The sequence below is a fragment of the Trachypithecus francoisi genome, unplaced genomic scaffold (assembly GCF_009764315.1).
Source record: "Trachypithecus francoisi isolate TF-2019V2 unplaced genomic scaffold, Tfra_2.0 Lachesis_group7, whole genome shotgun sequence".
Taxonomy (NCBI): Eukaryota; Metazoa; Chordata; class Mammalia; order Primates; family Cercopithecidae; genus Trachypithecus; species Trachypithecus francoisi.
In genome coordinates, this window is record NW_022681472.1 from 95576187 (window position 1) to 95599097 (window position 22911).

A 22911-nucleotide genomic window follows, 5' to 3' on the forward strand; every position below is an offset into this window, starting at 1 on the left:
TTTAAAGAATATAACCAACTACACAGAGAACTCTGGCAGAAAAAAAATACAGATAAAATATTCAGTGACTTAACAGAACACTCAAAAAATATTCTCCTAAATCTCAATAGCAGGAAAAGCTGGGCTTCTATGAAACCACTTGTTTAGCTTACAGAGAGTGAGCATCTCCCACAAATCCTGTCTCTCTTGCGCCGCTGGGAGGCTCAGGGATGAGCTTGCCACCCATCTGTATAACCTCACAAAGCCAAAGACGTGCATCTCACACTGGCCTCGTCGCCCATGCAGCTCACTTCTTACCCTTGTTTTCTAATCTTGGTCCAGTTTTTTCATCTGCTTATTGTTTGTTCTCTAATTCTGTAAGCTGCCTCAAAAGGTTTTTTGGAACAAGACAGAAGAATAAACAGATAAGTGGAGAGATGGATGAACAAATGGACAGAGAACTCTAAGAAAAGGGGAACAAAACATTTCATATGCAAAATCCTCTTCTGGTAAGGAAAGAAAGAACTGTAACAGAACTGTGCGAGGCAGGTGGTTTAGGACTTTGTTTCCTGCTGACTTTGTGAAAATCACAGCAAGAGACAACAGGGAAGAACTATAAATAATAATAGAAAAGGGCACGCTTGGAAAAATATATCTCAAATATGCACTTTTTAAAGAATAGATCCAAATCAGCAAGACCGAGTGACATCAACTGTGGGTAGAGGATTGAGAATTCCATCCCCCAGGCACCAGGCATCCCTTCGAGCAGAGTGCATTCACACAGGTTGTTATAATGCCATCCGGGCAAAAGCGATATTTTTTGACACTCAGCGGAAGCAGGACCTATGTAAGGAACATCCACACGTGTCATCACCTACAGCAACTCTATGAGAGTATTCTTAGTGTACCCCATCTCTGCAGGTGAGGAGACAAGATCCTAGAGAGGTTAAATCTCCTTACTAGTTCTCACAATTACAGAGCTGGTAACCCCAAGTAGGAGGCCATCTCGGGCCTATGTTCTTAACCACAGAAGTGTGGTGCTTTGTATGCTTTTCACGCTTATAATACATTTGTTTCTAGCATAAGTTAATATTTAATAAGTGACAAGGGGTCTTGATTTATTTCATTAGCGCTAATGAGTTATTTTTACATTGTTGAGTTTTACTCTCTCTTTTTCCCTTGGAGAAATGGTGGTGGGGGTGTAAGAATGAAGTGGGTTTTTCATTCTTCATATGGTATCTCATCTCTTCTCTGAGAAGTAAATGATCAAAGCATAAGAGGGAAATCCCCTCCAAGGAGAAGGAATAAGTGTTCCCTCCATCTTTTAAACAAAGGGCATCTCCAGTCATGAGGGCTAATTTGTTAACTTAATTTCTTTTTTTCTTTTTTTTTTTTGAGACAGAGTCTCTCTCTGTCACCGAAGCTGGAGTGCAGTGGCGCTGGAGTGCAATGGCATGAAATAAATGAAAGGGAGAATTGAAAACCAATAGAGAAAGGTCAACAAAACCAAAAGTTCATTCTTAAATCAACCACAAAATTATGAACTAGCTAAGAAGAGAGGAGAATCAAGTTACTAAAATCAGAGCTGAAAGAATAGACATTACTCCCAACCTTACAGAAATAAACTGTAAGACAATATTGTGAACAATTATACACCAATGAATTATATAATTTAGATGAGATAGGCAAATTCCCAGGAAGACACAAACTACTAAACCCAACTCAAGAAGATCTACAAAATCTAAATAGACCCATAACAAATAAAGTGATCGAATCAATAATCAAAAAAATCTCCCAGAAAAAAAGCCATGTACACAATAATAGACAAACAAAGAGCCAAATCATGAGTGAACTCTCATTCACAATTGCTACAAAGAGAATAAAATATCTAGGAATACAACTTACAAGGGATGTGAAGGACCTCTTCAAGGAGAACTATAAACCACTGTTAAAGGAAATAAGAGAGGACACAAACAAATGGAAAAACATCCCATGCTCATGGATAGGAAGAATCAATATCGTGAAAATGGCCATACTGCCCAAAGTAATTTATAGATTCGATGCTATCTCCTTCAAGCTACCATTGACTTTCTTCACAAAATTAGAAAAAAACTACTTTAAATTTCATATGGAACCAAAAAAGAGCCCATATAGCCAAGACAATCCTAAACAAAAAGGACAAAGCTAGGGGCATCACGCTACCTGAATTCAAACTATACTACAAGGCTATAGTAACCAAAACAGCATGGTACTGGTACCAAAAGAGATATATAGACCAATGGAACAGAACAGAGTCCTCAGAAATAATGCCACACATCTACAACCATCTGATTTTTGACAAACCTGACAAAAACAAGCAATGGAGGAAAGATTCCCTATTTAATAAATGGTGTTGGGAAAACTGGCTAGCCATATGCAGAAAACTGAAACTGGACCCCTTCCTTACACCTTATACAAAAATTAACTCAAGATAGATTAAAAACTTAAACATAAGACCTAAAATCATAAAAATCCTAGAAGAAAACCTAGACAATACCATTCGGACATAGGCACAGGCAAAGACTTCATGACTAAAACACCAAAAGCAGTGGCAACAAAAGCCAAAATTGACAAATGGGATCTAATTAAACTAGAGAGCTTCTACACAGGAAAAGAAACTATCATCAGAGTCAACAGACAACCTACAGAATGGGAGAAAATTTTTGCAATCTATGTATCTGACAAAGGGCTAATATCCAGAATCTACAAAGAACTTAAACAAATTTACAAGAAAAAACAACCCCATCAAAAAGTGGGCGAAGGATATGAACAGACACCTCTCAACAGAAGACATTTATGTGGCCAACGAACATATGAAAAAAGTTCATCATCACTGGTCATTAGAGAAATGCAAATCAAAACCACAATGAGATACCATCTCACACCAGTTAGAATGGCGATCAGTAAAAACAACAGATGTTGGAGAGCATGTGGAGAAACAGGAACACCTTTACACTATTGGTGAGAGTGTAAATTAGTTCAACCATTGTGGAAGACAGTGTGGTGATTCCTCAAGGATCTACAACCAGAAATATCATTTGACCCAGCAATCCCATTACTGGGTATATACCCAAAGGATTATAAATCATTCTACTATAAAGACACATGCACACGTATGTTTACTGCAGCACTGTGCACAATAGCAAAGACTTGGAACCAACCCAAATGCCCATCAATGACAGACTAGATTAAGAAAATGGGGCACATAAACACCATGGAATTCTATGCAGCCATAAAAAAGGATAAGTTCATGTCCTTTTCAGGGACATAGATGAAGCTGGAAACCATCATTCTCAGCAAACTAACACAGGAACAGAAAACCAAACACCACATGTTCTCACTCATAAGTGGGAGCTGAACAATGAGAACACATGAACACAGGGAGGGGAACATCACACACCGGGGCCTGTCAGGGAATGGGGGAACTAGGGGAAGGATAGCTTTAGGAGAAATACTTAATGTAGATGACAGATTGATGGATGCAGCAAACCACTATGGCACGTGTATACCTATATGACAGGAGAAATACTTAATGTAGATGACAGATTGATGGATGCAGCAAACCACTATGGCACGTGTATACCTATATGACAAACCTGCACATTCTGCACGTATATCCCAAAACTTAAAGTATAATAAAAATAAAATAAAATAAAGCCAGGTACAGCTGTCTTCAATGGTGAATTCTACCAAATATTTAAGGACAAATTAACACAAATTCTTCATAAACTCTTTCAGAAAACATAAGAGGAAGGAACATTAACCAATTCATTATATGAGGCTAATGTTGCCCTAATATCAAAACCAGAAAAAGACATCAAAAGAAAAGTTCAGACCCACATTTCTTATGAATATAGACGCAAGGCCAGGTGCAGTGGCTCACACCTGTAATCCCAGCACTTTGTGAGGCCAAGAAGGGTGGATTGACTGAGGTCAGGTGTTCAAGATCAGCCTGGCCAACTAAGTAAAACCCCGTCTCTACTAAAAATACAAAAGTTAGCTGGGCGTAGTGGCACATAACTGTAGCCCCAGCTATTCCAGAGGCTGAGGCAGTAGAATCACTTGAACCTGGGAGGCGGAGGTCGCAGTGAGCCAAGATCAGCAACTGCACTCCAGCCTGGGCAACAGAACGAGGCTTCATCTCAAAAAAAAAAAAAAAAAGGCTGGGCGTGGTGGCTCAAGCCTGTAATCCCAGCACTTTGGGAGGCCGAGACAGGCGGATCACGAGGTCAGGAGATCGAGACCATCCTGGCTAACACGGTGAAACCCCGTCTCTACTAAAAATACAAAAAACTAGCTGGGCGAGGTGGCAGGCCCCTGTAGTCCCAGCTACTCGGGAGGCTGAGGCAGGAGAATGGCGTAAACCCGGGAGGCGGAGCTTGCAGTGAGCTGAGATCCGGCCACTGCACTCCAGCCTGGGCGACAGAGCCGGACTCCGTCTCAAAAAAAAAAAAAAAAAAAAAAGGCCGGGCACGGTGGCTCAAGCCTGTAATCCCACCACTTTGGGAGGCCGAGACAGGCGGATCACGAGGTCAGGAGATCCAGACCATCCTGGCTAACATGGTGAAACCAGGTCTGTACTAAAAAATACAAAAAACTAGCCGGGCGTGGTGGCAGGCGTCTGTAGTCCCAGCTACTCGGGAGGCTGAGGCAGGAGAATGGCGTAAAACTGAACCCGGGAGGCGGAGCTTGCAGTGAGCTAAGATCGTGCCACTGCACTCCAGCCTGGGCGACAGAGCAAGACTCCACCTCAAAAAAAAAAAAAAAATAGGCCGGGCACGGTGGCTCAAGCCTGTAATCCCAGCACTTTGGGAGGCCGAGACGGGCGGATCACGAGGTCAGGAGATCGAGACCATCCTGGCCAACACGGTGAAACCCCGTCTCTACTAAAAATACAAAAAACTAGCCGGGAGAGGTGGCGGGCTCCTGTAGTCCCAGCTACTCGGGAGGCTGAGGCAGGTGAATGGCGTAAACCCGGGAGGCTGAGCTTGCAGTGAGCCAAGATCGCGCCACTGCACTCCAGCCTGGGCGACACAGTGAGACTCTGTCTCAAAAAAATAAAATAGGCTGGGCGCGGTGGTTCAAGCCTGTAATCCCAGCACTTTGGGAGGCCGAGACGGGCGGATCACGAGGTCAGGAGATCGAAACCATCCTGGCTAACACAGTGAAACCCCGTCTCTACTAAAAAATATGAAAAACTAGCCGGGCGAGGTGGCGGGCGCCTTAGTCCCAGCTACTCGGGAGGCTGAGGCAGGAGAATGGCGTGAATCCGGGAGGCGGAGCTTGCAGTGAGCCGAGATCGCGCTACTGCACTCCAGCCTGGGCGACAGAGTGAGACTCTGTCTCAAAAAAAAAATAAATACATAAAAAATAAAAAATAAAATAAAATAAAAATAAAAGAGGTAAACAAATATCTAGTGAAAAATAACTTATAAATAAGAGTATATTTAAGTTTTTCATAAATGGAAAACTTAAAAGCAAAAACCCATCAAGTTCCTAGGGAAATGTGTATAACATATAAAAACAAATTCATTTTCAAAAGTTCTAATTGACTAATGAAAATCCAACAAACAGCCAGGCGTGGTGGCTCATGCCTGTAATTCCAGCACTTTGGGAGGCCAAGGCGGGGGGATCACAAGGTCAGGAGTTCAAGACCAGCCTGGCCAATATGGTGAAACCCTGTCTCTACTGAAAATACAAAAACTAGCCGGGCATGGTGGCAGATGCCTGTAGTCCCACTACTTGGGAGGCTGAGGCAGGAGAATCACTTGAACCCAGGAGGCGGAGGTTGTAGTGAGCCGAGATCGGGCCACTGCACTCCAGCCTGGGAGACAGAGCGAGACTCTGTCTAAAAAAAAAAGAAAAGAAAAGAAAAGAAAAGAAAACCCAACAAAGAGAAAATCACATTTGATAGTCAACTTTAAACACATGGAGAGGAATAGGCCTAGAAATCACAGAACCAGCCCGGTACTGTGGCTCACGCCTAAATTCCTAGTGCTTTGGGAGGTTGAAGCAAGAGGCTTGCTTAAGGCCAGCAATTCAAGGTATCACAGCTCCTGTAATTCAGATATTAACTCAATATAATGGAAGGAAATCTTTCCCTAGGAGACAGTGGAATTCTGTGCATAAGACAGGATAAACTCAGCCCAAAGTGCACTAGCCACAGTGATGATTTTTTAAATAGAATTCTAAAGTTAGAATATTGTTGAAAAGCTGCCAAATTCTCTGAAAGACAGAAACACATGCATGAACACACACAATATAAAGTCTACCCCATGCTGCATATAAATGCTAGTTTATTTTTGTTTACTCATGGGCACTAATTACTTTAATGGAGGCAGAATATTTTAATTATGACAGGTAATCAATATTACATGACTTGTCAAATCTAGTTAACGAATTTACTCTGTTGTATAACCATAATACATCTAAGACATCTAAACGCAGTGAAAATGCCTTTGTGTATTTTTGTTGTCTGGAAGTCTTTTAAAAATTCCAGGCTTTTTCAGTACCTCTGAGAGATACTTCTATATGATTTTTTCCCTTGTGAAACAAACAACAGATACTGTTGTCAAAATTCTGTCATTGTACACAGTGACTGAAGACCGCCATACTCTAGCTAATCCGCTGGACAATGAGGCACTATGCTGGACACTATGAGCGAACAACAGGAAAAAAAGGAAGACAACGACCCTATTCTAGAAAGGCTTATGATCTGTGTCAACACTGGGGATTTTTTCCTTTAGCTAACGAAATGGAATCAATCAAATACTGTTTTTGAACTTTCCGTAGTCATGGCGCTACTTTTATTAGTGTGATGAGCAGAAAAGCCTTAAATGGCTTTGTTAGGTCAACTAGCAACGACCATCACTGGAGAGTAAGTAATGCAGAAATTAACTGATAGTAATGATTCTGCCTGCATTAGACCAAAAATAAACCTATGCTGAACTCTGCAAGGTGAATGAAGAGATGAGGTCCCTCATGACAAAAAAAAAAAAAAAGGGCAAGAAATCAAATAAGCAAAGAGTTTTCAATAAATGATTCCCTATAAAAAGCAATAGAGCATGGTGGTTAAGAGGATAAATCCTGGGCACAAACTCATGGGTTTGAATGCCCACTTCACCACTTACTATGACCCTCAGCGAGTCAGAGAACCTTCCTGCATCTCAGTTTCCCCATCTATAGACTAGGGATAACAACAGTACCTGTCTCCTAGAATCGTGAAGATTAAATTGCTTTAGGTGTAAAGTTTATATATAGCATCTTAAGTCGCAGATATGACATCAAAAGCATAGGAACAAAGACAACATTAACGGGATTTCATCCAAATTTAACACCTGTATGCTTCAAAGGACACCATATCAAGAAAATGAAAAGATAACACATAGAATGAAAGAAAAATCTTGCTAATCATATATCAGATAAAGGACTCATATATAGAATATATAAAAAACTGTTACTGGCCAGGTGCAGTGGCTCCTGCCTGTAATCCCAACATTTTGGGAGGCCGAGGTGGGCGGATCACCTGAGGTCAGGAGTTCGAGACCAGCCTGGTCAAAATGGCGAAACCTCATCTCTACTGAAAACATGAAAATTAGCCAGGCATGGTGGCAAGTGTCTGTAATCCAAGATGCTCAGGAGGCTGAGGCAGAAGAATCGCTTGAACCCAGGTGGTAGAGGTTGCAGTGAGCTGAGATCACGCCACTGCACTCCAGCCTGGGCGACAAAGCAAGATTCCGTCTCAAAAAAAAAAAAAAAACAAGCAAAGAAACTGTTACAACTCAATAATAAAAAGACAAAAAGACACCCCAATTTAAAAATAAGTAACTATCTAAATACATATTTTTTCAAAGAAATATAGTGATGACAATAATCACATGAAAAGATGCACATCATTAGCTATAAGGGACATGCAAACCCAAACTACAATGAGACACCAGGTCACATCCACCAGGATGGCCACAATCAAAAAGGTAACAAGTACTGACAAGGAAGCAGAGAAATTAGAACTTGCAGTCATTACTAGTAGGAATGTAAAGTGGTACAGCCACTTTGGAAAACAATCTGGCAGTTTCTGAGAAAGTTAAACGTTGAGTTGCCATATGACCCAGCAACTCCCCATCCAAGGCATACACATAATAGAATTTAAAACATATGGGCCAGGCACGGGGGCTCACACCTGTAATCCCAGCACTTTGGGAGGCTGAGGCGGGATCACCTGAGGTCAGGAGTTCAAGACCAGCCTGGCCAACATGGTGAACTCCCATCTCTAGTAAAAATACAAAATAAATTAGCCAGCCTTGGTGGCGAGCGCCTGTAATCCCAGCTACTTGGGAGGCTGAGGCAGGAGAATCGCTTGAACCCAGGAGGCGGAGGTTGCAGTGAGCCAAGACTGTACCACTGCACTCCAGCCTGGGCAACAAGAACAAAACTCCATCTCAATCAATCAATCAAACAATGTCCACACAAATGTTTATAACATCATTATTCATAATAGCCAAAAGGTACAAACGATACAAATGTCCATCAACTGATGGAAAAACAAAATGTGTATATATATATATACACACACACACACACATACACAGAATGGAATATTATTCTGCAAGAAGAAAAATAAATGCATACTGACACAATGCATACCGACACATGCTGTACGGATGAACCTTGAAACATACAGTAAGTGAAAGAGGCCAGTCACAAAAACGACATACCATTATATGTATGATGCCATTTACATGAGAAGTCCAGAACAGGCAAATAATAGAGAAAGAAAGTAGCTTACTAGTTGCTTGGGGGTAAGGCAATGACATAGGCAAAGGAGAGTGACCGCTAACGGGTACACGGCTTCCTGTTGGGGTTGTGAGAATGTCCTAAAACTGATTGTGGTGAGGGTTGCACAACTCTGTAAATATACTAAAAGTGACTGGATTTTACCCTTTAAATAGGTAAACTGCATTAAAACTAGTTTGTTTGTTTGTTTGTTTAAAAAAAGCACCTTACAACATTGTCTCTCACATAGTAAGTGCAAACTGCTAATTTTTATTACAGGAAGAAGAAACTCTCCTCAACATGAAAACGGAAAAAGCAACTATGAGTTAACTAAGATTATCCAAAAGATCATTTTATGTAAAGTAGTTGCTAAATGTACATGAAATGTTTAGAAATTAAATTAAAAAAAAAAAAAAGAGGCCAGGCATGGTGGCTCACGTTTGTAATCACTTTGGGAGGTAAAGGCAGGATTGCTTGAGGCCAGGACCAGCCTGGTCAACACAGAGAGACCCCATCTCTATGAAAAAATTCAAACATTAGCTGGACATGGTGGTGCACACCTGTAGTCCCAGCTACTCCAGAGGCTGAGGTGGGAGAACTGCCTGAGTCCAGGAGTTCCAGGGTGCAGTGAGCTAGGTTTGCGCCTGTGAATAACCATTGCACTCCAGCCTCGGCGGCAGAGAACCTGTCTCCCAAAAAAAAAAAAAAAAATGAAATGAAAGGAAAGGAAAGGAAAAAAAAAAAAAACAAGAAAAAAGAGTTTTAAGAATCAGGTCACTTTAAAAATGCAGATAAAGAACACAAAGGCCTAGCTGCTAGAAATGCAGGGAGGGGAAGCTTAGTTCTTAGGATAAGAGATGGAGGACCCCCCCGAAAACCGTGAAACTCTTCTTCTGGTTTTGGAAACGGTGGTGGGGAAAGCTGGGAGGAAAAGAATTTGGAAACAGCTTGCTTCAAACATTATGTCCATTTAAAACTCAAAAATGAAATGAAAGGGATGTAATTTTGTGATAGCTTCATGTGAATGGGTTTTCCAGGAGCTGAACACTTTTACAACCCCTGAGAGAGCGTTAGCTATTCAGATGGAGAGGCTGTGGAGAAGCAAATTGCATTGCTCCTAGGAGCTGGGAAGATTCCCTACCAGCACTGTCACTGCTAACACATTTGCAAGGGTTTAGAAACCACCAACACTTGAAAGACAGATATGATTTCAGTAGCGAGTCAGTCCTGATGCAAAGGTCCCCGCGAGCAGAGGCCAGAAGGCAGTAGCAGGAACTGGGGTGGCCTGGAAGGCAGGAACCAGAACATGGGGCCAGGACAGCATCTCATTCTCTTTACTCGCTCTCCCATTGGTAAAGAGAAGTCAGGTCCACACATTTCTCATTTGGGACCATGACAGAGGATGTCCTCACACACCAAACACTGGTTTCTGGGTCCTTCCTGGCGGTTTTCACCTCTATAGCAGGACCCTGATGCACCCTTGAATAACAAAGCCCTACAGAATCTCCTCACTTTTCCTCCCAGCACTCTAAACTCAATTTCACCTCTACACAGCCTTATCTTGAAAAGCTTCAGAAATATTTTTAAAATGCCTTATCTCAACAAACGCCTGATTTTCCTTACAGCTCAGAGCTACTTCTACATGGTGGACACATCTAATTCTCCTACAACTAATGCGACTGACACACTGCAATGCGGTATTTTATAGCAGGCATAACCAGCCAAACTGAGGCTCAGCAACTCGTACTGGTCAAATACCAGTATATTCAACATCCATTTCATTTGTCATCAGTGTTGGCGGGGCTTTCAGCACCTCAGTGGCACAAAGTCTACCCTCCTGACTGTCCCCCAGATGTCTTCTCATCAGCAACTCAGTTCTCCTGAAACCCAAACTAAGTATTTATTGTCCTTTCTCTACACATTCCACTAACCCCATCAGGAAACTTAGCCACTGGCCTAGAGAAAGGAGTAAATGCAAATATTAAAACCAACGCCTGCAAACCTGAGGCAACTTCATTTCGGAACCAAGATGCACAAGGAGATGAAAGCGAACGTGTTAGTCACAAAGCCTGCGTAAGCACGGCCATCTGATTTCAATTCTAGGCTGTTTTCATTTTGTACTATTTACCCTGTCATTGTTTCTCATTAAGTCAGAAAATAATAGAGCCCATCATGAAATAATTAAGCAGTGTAATAAAAGAGGTTTTTGCTGTATTAATTACAGAAGATATTACAAAGGGAAAGAAAAATCTGCCTCTGTAAAAAAAAATACAAGATTTCTTTTCCTGTTAAGAACACAGAGACGAAATGCAGTAGAGAATGAACTCACGTGGAAGGGAGCGCAAGCCACAAATCAGAGCAAAGTCATGATTACAGATGAATTCAAAATTAACAGGACAAACATGCTCAATGCATTCAAAGAATTAAAGGCACAATTCTCCAATCATTCACTTAGCCATGCTAGAGGAAGAAGCCTCCTCAAAGCCTCCTCTTCAACAGACAACGTAAAGCAACGGGGTGCCCATCAAGCAAGGACCCATCAATCATCAGGCTTCTAACAGTTCTAATTTAAAGTTACTTAAATCAGAATATTCCAAAGATCATCATCCAGAAATTTTAACCATTCATTCACATCACCATGAAACAAGCACTTAAAAAAATAACCAAAAGAAACTAAACACATAGATCATGTACCTGGATCAATGAGAACTTCCTGTGCCCCTGGAAGAAAGAACAGATTATGGTATTTTATTTGGAAAACAAAACTACTTTTAAAAATAACTACTAAAACACATTTCATAATTCACATAGCCTGGAGAAAAATCTGACTTGTATTTGATCAGAAAAGCAATTCTGAGGAACGGTATGTTGCAAGTTTGGTGCCCTTTTGCTTCAGACAGGAAAAGATAAAAGAAAAGCTACTATTACTCATATCCTAAACAAATTGTTAAGTGCCTCCTCACCTCTCTGCCTTCCCACTTTCCCATGTTCATGCTCCCAGCCCTTCTTTTATTTTTTTTTTTCTTTTTTTCTTTTCTGAGACACAGTCTTGCTCTGTCGCCCAGGCTGGAATGCAGTGGCATGATCTTGGCTCACTTCATCCTCCACCTCCCGGGTTCCAGCAATTCTCCTGCCTCAGCCTCCTGAGTAGCTGGGATTACAGGAGTGCACCACCACGCCTGGCTACTTTTTTTTTTGTTGTTGTTGTTGTTCTTGTTGTTGTTGTTGTTGTATTTTTAGTAGAGACAGGGTTTCACCATGTTAGCCAGGGTGGTCTCAAACTGCTGGGATTACAGCCATGAGCCACTGTACCCGACTTCCCAGCTCTTCTTAAACAAATACGAGAATTCCTTATTTCCACAAATAAGCCAAGTGACAAAGGATAACTATTTGCACAAATGTATGTCAGCAACCTAAAATGGGGGAGAAAAAGTGCCAGAGGCTCTATGGAACTTTTCACAACCCCCCTAAAATACCTCTCTCTCTCTCTCTCTCTCTCTCTTTCTCTCTCTCACACACACACATGCACACACACAACAGGATACTTCATCAAGCTAAAGATTTCCAACTTTTAGAAGCTAGCTTTGTAGTTAGTTTAAAATACAAAACCATTAACTTCACTATTATGAAGAAACTTTTGAAAGCCTTGCTGGTCTGCTAAACTACCCAAGTATCTGTGTGATCCAATTAGACTTCTCTATAGAATGCAATTTCCCATCATGGCAAAACACACCTCAAGAGGTACTGGTTCCAAGAGTCATGTTTATCATTAGCTATTCTCATTCTTAAACATGTTAAGAAGATTCAAAAAGTATGTCCCAATAATCTTATGGAAATAGCACATCTATTCAATTGTCTACACAGAGAAGAGGCCCCATGATTATGATGCTATTTAAGAGCTATTTTGTGTACAGTCATCTCTGTTTGTAAATGCAGACTAAAAATCACTGCAATCTTGAAGCCACCATTAAAATAAAAAACAGTTGTTTTCCATCGAATAACACCTTTATGCCAAGCATGATGCTTAACAAAGACCACGTATGACCTTCAGAGCAACCCTACAAAATAAACAGGTATTAGCCCTCACTGTCTATGGGGAGACGGAAGCCCAGAGGAGCCGAGGGAAGCCCCACCATCGCACAGGCCACGACAGCAGGTCCCAGGTCTGCACTGAGCAGACATTCAGCTGCACAGACCTTGAGGACGTCTGGATTACCAGATAATCCTACAAACGTTTTGTTCTGTGAAGAACCTGGCGAAATATATTATACTATGCCATGTCCTTTAGATAGGGGACATGAATTAAACCTTTGATGCCTCGGAGTTATTATCACAATCATCAATCATTTGATTATTAGTATCATCAGCCTCTAGTGGACTGATTTCACATTAACCAAACTTGCAAGAGACTGATGTAGGAAAACTGGAGGTTTAACCATTAATGTAATAAGGGACACAAAATTATCAATCAAACCAAAATATCAGGGCTCAATGATTTTCTCTTCAAAGGCCAAATCACCGGCAGGAGGTAAGTAGAAGTCAGGTCCATACGTCTCATTTGGGACCGTTACAGAGGATGTCCTCACACACCAAATGCTGGTTTCTAGGCCCTTTCCTAGTGGTTGTCACCTCTACAGCAGGATCCTGGCACCTGAATAACAAAGCCTAACACCACCACCCCTGTCTACAAGATGAAGGGAGGAGGCCGATGCGTCAGTTTGTTCCTGTTCTAAGATGAGCCTCTGTGAGCCTCTGTCTTTCGTTTTTATTTAGGGGCATTAAAGTGTTCAGATGGGGAACTGAATACCACTCCCTTCCCTGAAACAGAATTCAGTAGTTCCATTTTGTTGAAATATAAATCAAGGCCAGGCACAGTGGCTCAAGCCTGTAATCCCAGCATTTTGGGAGGCCGAGATGGGTGGATCATGAGGTCAGGAGATCGAGACCATCCTGGCTAACACGTGAAACCCTGTCTCTACTAAAAAAAATACAAAAAACTAGCCGGACGAGGTGGCGGGCGCCTGTAGTCCCAGCTACTCGGGAGGCTGAGGCAGGAGAATGGCGTAAACCTGGGAGGCAGAGCTTGCAGTGAGCCGAGATCGTGCCACTGCACTCCAGCCTGGGCGACAGAGCAAGACTCCGTCTCAAAAAAAAAAAAAAAGAAAAGAAATACAAATCAAGTTCATCTAGAAAACTCCACTTTCTCTGAACAGGAGTTTTCTAGATGAATTTGAGGGACTAAAGTTCTGTTACAAGGAGAAACCTGCTGCCTACACAAATGATCGATGCAAACCGCCGTGCACTCTCTGTGGACAGTGCAAACCGCCGTGCACTCTCTGTGACAGTGGCCAAGACACAAATGCCAATGCTGCATAATTCTCTCTGCCCCACCCTTTCCACACGGGCCAGCCCGCTGACTGATGTATAGATGCACACATGGAACTATAGACATGCTGATACCTCCAAACGCCTGAAGCCAATCTACCAACGCTCAGCCCGACTGCCAGGGGTTTTTTGTTCTTCTGTTTTGTTTTGTTTTTTTGAGACGGAGTCTCACTCTGTCGCCCAGGCTGGAGTGCAGCAGTGTGATCTTGGCTCACTGCAACCTCCGCCTCCCAGGTTCAAGCAATTCTTCTGCCTCAGCCTCCTGAATGGCTGGGACTACAGACACGCCACCACTGCCAGCTAATTTTTTTTTATTATTTTTAGTAGACACAGGGTTTCACCATATTGCCCAGGCTGGTTTCGAACTCCTGACCTTGTGATCTGCCCGCCTTGGCCTCCCAGGGCTGGGATCAAAGGTGTGAGCCACTGCACCCGGCCAACTGCCAGGGTTTAAATCCCAGCTCTGCCACTTACTGGCTCCATAACCTTGGTCAAGTTCCTCAACCTCTCTATGCCTCAGTTTCCACATCTGCAAAACTGGGATAATAATCCAACCTACCTTACCTGGTTATTGTGAAGATTAAAGGGTTAAATTGGTTTATGCAAAATGTGTGTAGAGGCCGAGGCGGGTAGATCACTCAAGGTCAGGAGTTTGAGACCAGCCTGGCCAACACGGTAAAATCTCTACTAAAAATACAAAAATTAGCTGGTCATGGTGGTGCACACCTGTAATCCCAGCTACTTCGGAGGCTGAGGCATGAGAATTGCTTGAACCCAGGAGGCGGCAGTTGCAGTGAGCCAAGATTGTGCCATTGCACTCCAGTCTGGGCAACATAGTGAGACTCCATCTCAAAAAAATAAAAATAAAAATAAATAAAATGTGTGTAGCACATTTTAAGTGTTCAACAAATGTTATCAGTCGGGTGTGGTGGCTCACACCTGTAATTCTAGCACTTTGGGAGGCCAAGATGGGCAGATCACCTGAGGTCAGGAATTCGAGACCAGCTTGGCCAACATGGCAAAACCCCATCTCTACTAAAAATACAAAAATTAGCTGGGCATGGTGGCAGGTGCCTGTAATCCCAGCTACTTGGGAGACTGAGGCAGGAGAATCATGTGAACCTGGGAGGCAGAGGTTGCAGTAAGCCGAGATTGCGCCATTGCACTCCAGCCTGGATGACAGAATGAGACTCCATTCCCCCCTCCAAAAAAAAAAAAAAGTTATCTGTTACAGTGATTTTACAAATCTCCCTTCTAATCATCCTTTGTATTTCCTTGCTAGTCTAAATAGCAAAGGATATCACTGTTTCTGTGTTTACAAAGAAAGAACTGTCACCCCATGACCTACTTAAACTGAGGGGGAAGACAGCACTTGCTCCCCACTCCTCTGGTTTCCACAATAAAGGCTTTATCCTAAGCAATGCTGACCTCTTGCCCACCCCCATTCCTCCCCCACCCAAGGGGAGTGAGTTGTGAGATGAGTTTGTGAGATGAGTTTGTGAGACAAGCTGGGCACGTGAACCCCTCCTTTCGCCCTTGGGTGCTACACTCAGGAAGCACAGGGGATGCTCTGCTCCACCATGCCTATGTCTGACAGGGACAGTGCCCTTCGTAGGAAGGCCCGCTGTGGCCCAGAGCCACCAGATCTTGGATATACAGTAGTAGGATGCCCATTTTTCTTCATCCCTCAAATTCATGGAAAATGTGGGGGTTGTTTTTCGTTTTTTAAGACAAGGTCTCGCCCTGTCGCCCAGGCTGGAGTGCAGTGGCAGAATCTCAGCTCACTGCAACCTCTGCCTCTTGGGCTCAAGCAATCCTCCCACCTCAGCCTCTTGAGTAGCTGAGACTACAGGCCAACATTCCCCGCTAATTTTTTGTATTTTCTGTAGAGACAGGATTTCATCATGTTACCCAGGCTGGTCTCAAATTCCTGGGCTCAAGCGATCCACCCACTGTGGCCTCCCAAAGTGCTAGGATTACAGTTGTGAGCCACTATGCCTGGCAGAGAATGTGGTTTCATCACTAATAAGGGCGGCATTTTTATTCTCTACCTGCTTACTCTTGTCTCGTCTCTCAATTGCTTGTTGAAGAAAACAAGAGCGTTATTGTTGGGCCCCTTTAAGCCCCAACATATACTAATCCGCAAATAATTCTGTGGTTTGGGTAGGGTCAAGATGCCTATATAACGGCCATGTCTCTAAACCTGCAGCTAAATTATGGGTATAAGAACTACTGACCCTCCTCAAGTATTTCCTTCATTTTCTAACTGAGTCTTTCTTCATGAAAACATTTTTCCTATTTCAATGCCTTAGTAATTTCCAGACACTATAAAATGATGACTTCATATAAAATAATAGCTAATGGTCATGAGGTATTTTATGAAATGACCACCATGCTAAACATTTTGCACACATTCTAATCCTCACAATTCTACAAAGCAGAAATTAGGAGCCCCTTCTCACAGATGCAGAGCAAGGAGGTGGGGGGCACCTGGGAAAGAACTGTAGGACCTGTGTTCAAACACAAGTCAGCTGAATTAGGCTTTTCCATGACACCACAACACCACCCACTAGCAAACATGCAAAAGTGGGTGCAACACTCAGGGAGTTCCAGATTCCTTTCAGCTTTAAGGTGCTCCAGATGGTTTCTATCTCTTTTATAAATCATGGCTGACTGGTTTCTAACATTGGAGAAAAAGTCCAATTTCACCACTGTCCACTTTACACATCTGAAATTTTCACGCTGAAATGACATAATAAAAATAAGATAACTAGAATATTTTCCCAGGTATCCAAATATAATGGGCATAGTGCTATTCTAAAGTATTAAACAACAACAACAACAAAATTCAGATGAAGGAAGCCTTGTTTAAATCTTTCACCAACAGGAAAATTAGGACATTAAAAAAATATATATATATATATGTATGTACAACAGCGCCACCTATGGCCAGAAAGGTCTTTCCAGGTTGCTGAAAAAAAAAGGAACAAATTTAATTGTTGGCATAATAAGAAATGATCAACAGGGCTTTTTAAAACACGACGCTCAGAGACCATAACTAAAAGTGTAGCTAGCACATACTGAAATGTGCTTCAAGGAAGGGACCAGTATTCAGTATTTAATCCAAAAACTGTAACACTCTTAAATACAAACAGAAGACACAGACTCATAGAAACTAATCTTAGAACAGGAAGAAAACTCGAGCATCTGGCCCACTCTCTTCATTCTACAGGTAGTGAGGTTGAGACCCAGAGAATTTGTTCTTCTAGCAATCAGTGGCAAACCTTTTTCCTAGTCCTTGGATTTTGCACTATACCAAAAGCCACCTTAATATACCAACCCTAAAATCATAAAAGTCATGTCTGGATGGGCGCAGTGGCTCAGCCTGTAATCCCAGCACTTTGGGAGGCCAAGGCGGGCGGATCATCAGGTCAGGAGATCGAGACTATCCTGGCTAATATGGTGAAACCCTGTCTCTACTAAAAATACAAAAAATTAGCTAGGCGTGGTGGCAGGTGCCTGTAGTCCCAGCTACTCAGAAGGCTGAGGCAGGAGAATGGCGTGAACCCGGGAGGCAGAGCTTGCAGTGAGCCCTCCAGCCTGGGGCAGAGCAAGACTCTGTCTCAAAAAAAAAAAAAAAAAGTCACGTCTGTATATTTCAGTCAGTAAATAGCCTAAGTGTCTTACAAAAAAATACTTCCCAAAGGACTGGCAACTAACTATTGATCATACAATTTTGTTGAAATACAAACACATTTATTTATATATTAAAACAGCATAATCGGTCAAGCACAGTGGCTCACAGCTGTAATCCCAGCACTTTGGGAGGCCGAGGCAAGTGGATCACTTGAGTCAGGAGTTGCAGACTAGCCTGGCCAACATGGCGAACCCTCATCTCTACAAAAATTAGCTGGGCATGGTGGCACACACTTGTAATCCTGTTACTCGGGAGGCTGAGACACAAGAATCACTTGAGCCTGGGAGGCAGACGTTATAGTGAGCCAAGATCATGCTGCTGCACTTCAGCCTGGGCAACAGAGCAAGACTCTGTCTCAAAAAAAAACCACACAGGCCGGGCGCAGTGGCTCACGCCTGTAATCCCAACACTTTGGGAGGCCGAGGCAGGCAGATTACTTGAGGTCTGGAGTTCAAGACCAGCCTGGCCAACATGGTGAAACCGTGTCTCTACTAAAAATACAAAAGTTAGCCAGGCGTGGTGGCGGGTGCCTGTAATCCCAGCTACTCGGGAGGCTGAGGCAAGAGAACCACTGAAACCCAGGAAATGGAAGTTGCAGTGAGCCAAGATTGAGCCACTGCACTCCAGCCTGAGTGACAGAGCGAGACTCTGTCTCAAACAAAAACAACAACAAAAACGAAACATGATCTATTCAACAATGTCCCCTTGTAGTCAAGCTATAAAGGAAAAGTGATGTCAAATCAACGTTTCTACTTTTTTCATCTATTACAGATCCAGAAAAAAAAAATCAAAATTTTCTCAATCACAAAAAAGATAAGCCTGAGGCAGGAGAATAGGATCTAGAGGCAAGGAACCTAACATTGTTTCACACCAACTTCCTACAACTAAATTGAAAGGAAAACCCTAACTTTCTATGACTAAGTAACAAAAGGACCAGAGACTGCTCCCTTTGACCTTTTCTGCATAGCAGACGGGAAACTGGCTGTCCGCAACCAATCAGACTGATTGCGGGTGGAGTCTTTGTTTGCATAGACGTATAACTATGTCTGCTTTTCATCTGCATAGAAGCATAACTTTGCAACTTCACCTTAGCCTCGGATTGGTTCTTTTGCAACCAATCAGATGTGTGCACAGGAGAGTGACCTTTGTTAACTTCAGCCTCTGATTGGCTGCTTTCTGAAACCAATCACCAAGAGGTGAACATGAAGTGGCCAATGGGAAACTTCTAGAGGGTATTTAGACCCAAGAAGATTCTGTAACTGTGCCCTTGAGCCGCTGCTCGGCCCAGTCCACCACTGTGGAGTGTACTTTCGTTTTCAATAAATCCCTGCTTTTGTTATTTTGTTGCTTTCTTCTTTCTTTGCTTTGTTGGGCATTTTGTCCAATTCTTTGTTCAAAACACTAAGAACCTGGACAACTTGCAGTCACGACCCTCTACCGGTGACAGGCTTATTCCATAAAAATAGCTCAGTATCAATTTGTCAAAACTTAATTGCTATGGTGAGCTGTGTGTGTGTGTGTGTGTGTGTGTGTGTGTGTGTGATGGAGTCTTGCTCTGTCACCCAGGCTGAAGTGCAGTGGCACGACCTCAGCTCACTGCAACCTCTGCCTCCCGGGTTCAAGTGATTCTCCAGCCTCAGTCTCCTAAGTAGCTGAAATTACAGACACAGGCCACCACGCCCGGCTAATTTTTGAATTTTTTTTTTTTTTCTAGATTTTTCTTAAGTTAATGAGATTTTTTTTTTTATTATTATACTTTAAGTTCTAGGGTACATGTGCATAACGTTTATATCATGTATAACTCCCCAATGCAATCCCTCCCTCCTCCCCCCTCCCCCTGATAGGCCCCAGTGTGTGATGTTCCCCTTCCCGAGTCCAAGTGATCTCATTGTTCAGTTCCCACCTATGAGTGAGAACATGCGGTGTTTGGTTTTCTCTTCTTGTGACAGTTTGCTAAGAATGATGGTTTCCAGCTGCATCCATGTCCCTACAAAGGACGCAAACTCATCCTTTTGGATGGCTGCATAGTATTCCATGGTGTATATGTGCCACATTTTCTTAATCCAGTCTGTCACAGATGGATAGAGACGGGGTTTCACCATATTAGCCAGTCTGGTCACGAACTCCTGACCTCAATTGATCCACCCACCTTGGCCTCCCAAAGTGCTGGGATTGATTACAGGTGTGAGCTACCGCATGCACCCACTATGGTCAGCTTCTGAATGACAAGTTTCTAGTAGTTTAAAGGCTTTAGTGGATTATTACAGGGCAATATGAATTTTGATATATAATATATATTCTGTATAAAAAAATTTTATATTCTTCAGCAAGGTAATTTAGGTATTCCCTATCTTACTAGAATGACACTGATTTCATCAAAACTTCATACTGCATTGAAAAACCATAATTGAACCCTTGTCACTTTAAATCATATTCATATATATGAACATACATATATTGAATGTGCATCAGAAATAAACCAGCATCTTCATTATTCAAAGATGATGCTTCTAACCAATTTATGTCATTGGGACAGCTAATTTTTTTTTAAGACAGGATCTCACTATGTTGCCCAGGCTGGCCTTGCACCCCTGGGCTCAAGTATCCTCCGGTCTCAGCCTCCCAAGTGGCTAGTGGTACAAGCCACTGAGCCTGGCCTTGACTCACCAGTTAATTTTCATCGAGCCCCTTTTAGGTGCTTTGTACCCATGGTATCCAACTCTCACAACCATACAAAGTATATAGTATATATACTAATTTACCAATATACTATATACTAATATACTAATTTCACATATGAGGAAATATATTTAGACCATAAAAAAGGCTGACAAGTCCAAAGTCCCACAAAACTTACATATTCATCATCAACAAAGAGTATAGATTTTAAATTTCTGTCAAAATTCACTAACTTAATCTCCTCTTCCATTCTAAAGAGTACACTGAAGCCAGGCACAGTGATGCATGCCTGTGGTCCCACTACTAATGGAGAGGCTGAAGCAAGGGGACTGCTTGAGCCCAGAAGTTCTAGTCCAGCCTAAACAACATACCATAGACATGTGTCTCAAAAAAAGAAAAAAAGACTGCATAAAATTAATTCAATATAACTTTTTCCCTTAGCAAGTATCACTAGATAAAAACAAGCACTAAGTCATTAGCAATGGCTGGATTTTTTAAACCACTTCTATTTTGTACTGCAATCATTTATTTCTCTTTAATTTTTATTTCTTTTTCCTTTTTCCCTCATTTAACACACCTGACATGTAATTATTTTTAATGTGCTTGCTTCCCATGCTTACAAAGTTAAGAAAATAAAAATATTACCTTTTTAGGTTGTTAGCTGACAATAAAATATTCGTGACAAGGCACAATTTTAATCTATGCCAACTCTCATATTCTTACAATATTTCTTCTTTTAAGCCCTAGTCAGGCTTAGACCACTAAAATTCATCATGTATAAACTCACAGAGTTTCAGGCAGCCAGTCAAGGGGAGGCTGATTTGAGGAGCAATTAAGAATCCACACTCTGTGGCCGGGCGCGGTGGCTCAAGCCTGTAATCCCAGCACTTTGGGAGGCCGAGACGGGCGGATCACGAGGTCAGGAGATCGAGACCATCCCGGCTAACACGGTGAAACCCCGTCTCTCCTAAAAATAGAAAAAACTAGCCGGGCGAGGTGGCGGGCGCCTGTAGTCCCAGCTACTCCGGAGGCTGAGGCAGGAGAATGGCGTAAACCCGGGAGGCGGAGCTTGCAGTGAGCTGAGATCCGGCCACTGCACTCCAGCCTGGGCGACAGAGCAAGACTCCGTCTCAAAAAAAAAAAAAGAATCCACACTCTGTAATCACATCAACCCAGGTTCAAATCCCAGCTCTGCCACTCACCACTGAAGGATATGGGGCAAGTCACCCAGCCTCAGTCCCCTCACCTGCAAAACGGAGGTACTAGTCCCTACCTTCAAATGCCTGCTGTGAGGTAAAACTTAGGTAAAGCGTTTAGCATAGCCACTGGCCTACAATAGGTGCTGAATAATGCACAGCTATTTTGATAATGATGACAGTCCAAAAGGTAGAAATGACCAGAAAGAAGAAATACTTACAAGTCCATGATAAGTACTTTCTTTTGGATTAATTACAAAATGTCCTATTAATTTTTAAAATAAGCTTTGTCCATTAATTATAGGCTTACAGGTTCATATACAAGTCTCCAGATTAAGATTTAGTGGCCCCAACCTTTGAATACTGTGAAAGTAAAGTTAAAAAAAAACTTACAATAAAAGGAGAATTAAAGCAAAAAGTGGCAGGAATTAAGGAATTGTAGTTTAAACTAAGATAACTCAGCTGGGTGCGGTGGCTCACGCCTGTAATCTCAGCACTTTGGGAGGCCAAGGCAGGCAGATCACCCGAGGTCAAGAGTTCGAAAGCCTGGCCAACATGGTGAAACCCCCATCTCTACTAAAAATACAAAAAATTAGCTGGGCACAGTGGCAAGCGCCTGTAATCCCAGGTACTGAGGCAGAAGAATCACTTGAACCCAGGAGGCAGAGGTTGCAGTGAGCCAAGATCGCGCCACTGCACTCCAGCCTGGGCAACAGAGCGAGACTCTCATCTCAAACAAAATAAAAAAATAAAAAATAAACTAAGATAACTCAGTTTTAACAAGAAATAAAACTTCCCTTTCTCAGAGGAAACTGTTTGAAAACTACGGAACCTGGATCTGAGCTGTCTAGAGTCTTTTCATAGTATTCCTGAATTCATGTTACTATTTGATAATCAGCAATAATAATATTGGTAATAATAAAGACAGGTGCAGTGGCTCACACCTGTAATCCCAGCACGTTGAGAGACCAAGGTGGACTGATCACTTGAGCCCAGGAGCTTGAGACAGCCTAGGCAACATGGCGAAACCTCTACAAAAAATACAAAAAAATTTAGCCGGGCATGGTGGCATGCACCTGTAGTTCCAACTGCTTAGAAGGCTGAGGTGGAAGGATCCCTTGAGCCCAGGAGGTGGAGGCTGCAGTGAGTGAGTACAGTGAGTGC

The 22911-nt window shown here is 42.4% G+C and overlaps 1 protein-coding gene across 1 annotated transcript in view; it reads right to left on the bottom strand.

Annotated features, from left to right (window-relative positions):
• Positions 1-22911, bottom strand: part of TRAPPC9 (trafficking protein particle complex 9) — a 705809-nt gene that overhangs the window by 676142 nt on the left and 6756 nt on the right. Inside the window, exon 3 of the mRNA XM_033202702.1 lies at positions 11485-11591. Within this exon, the coding sequence (XP_033058593.1) occupies positions 11485-11591 (107 nt within the window). The remainder of the gene's footprint in view (positions 1-11484; positions 11592-22911) is intronic.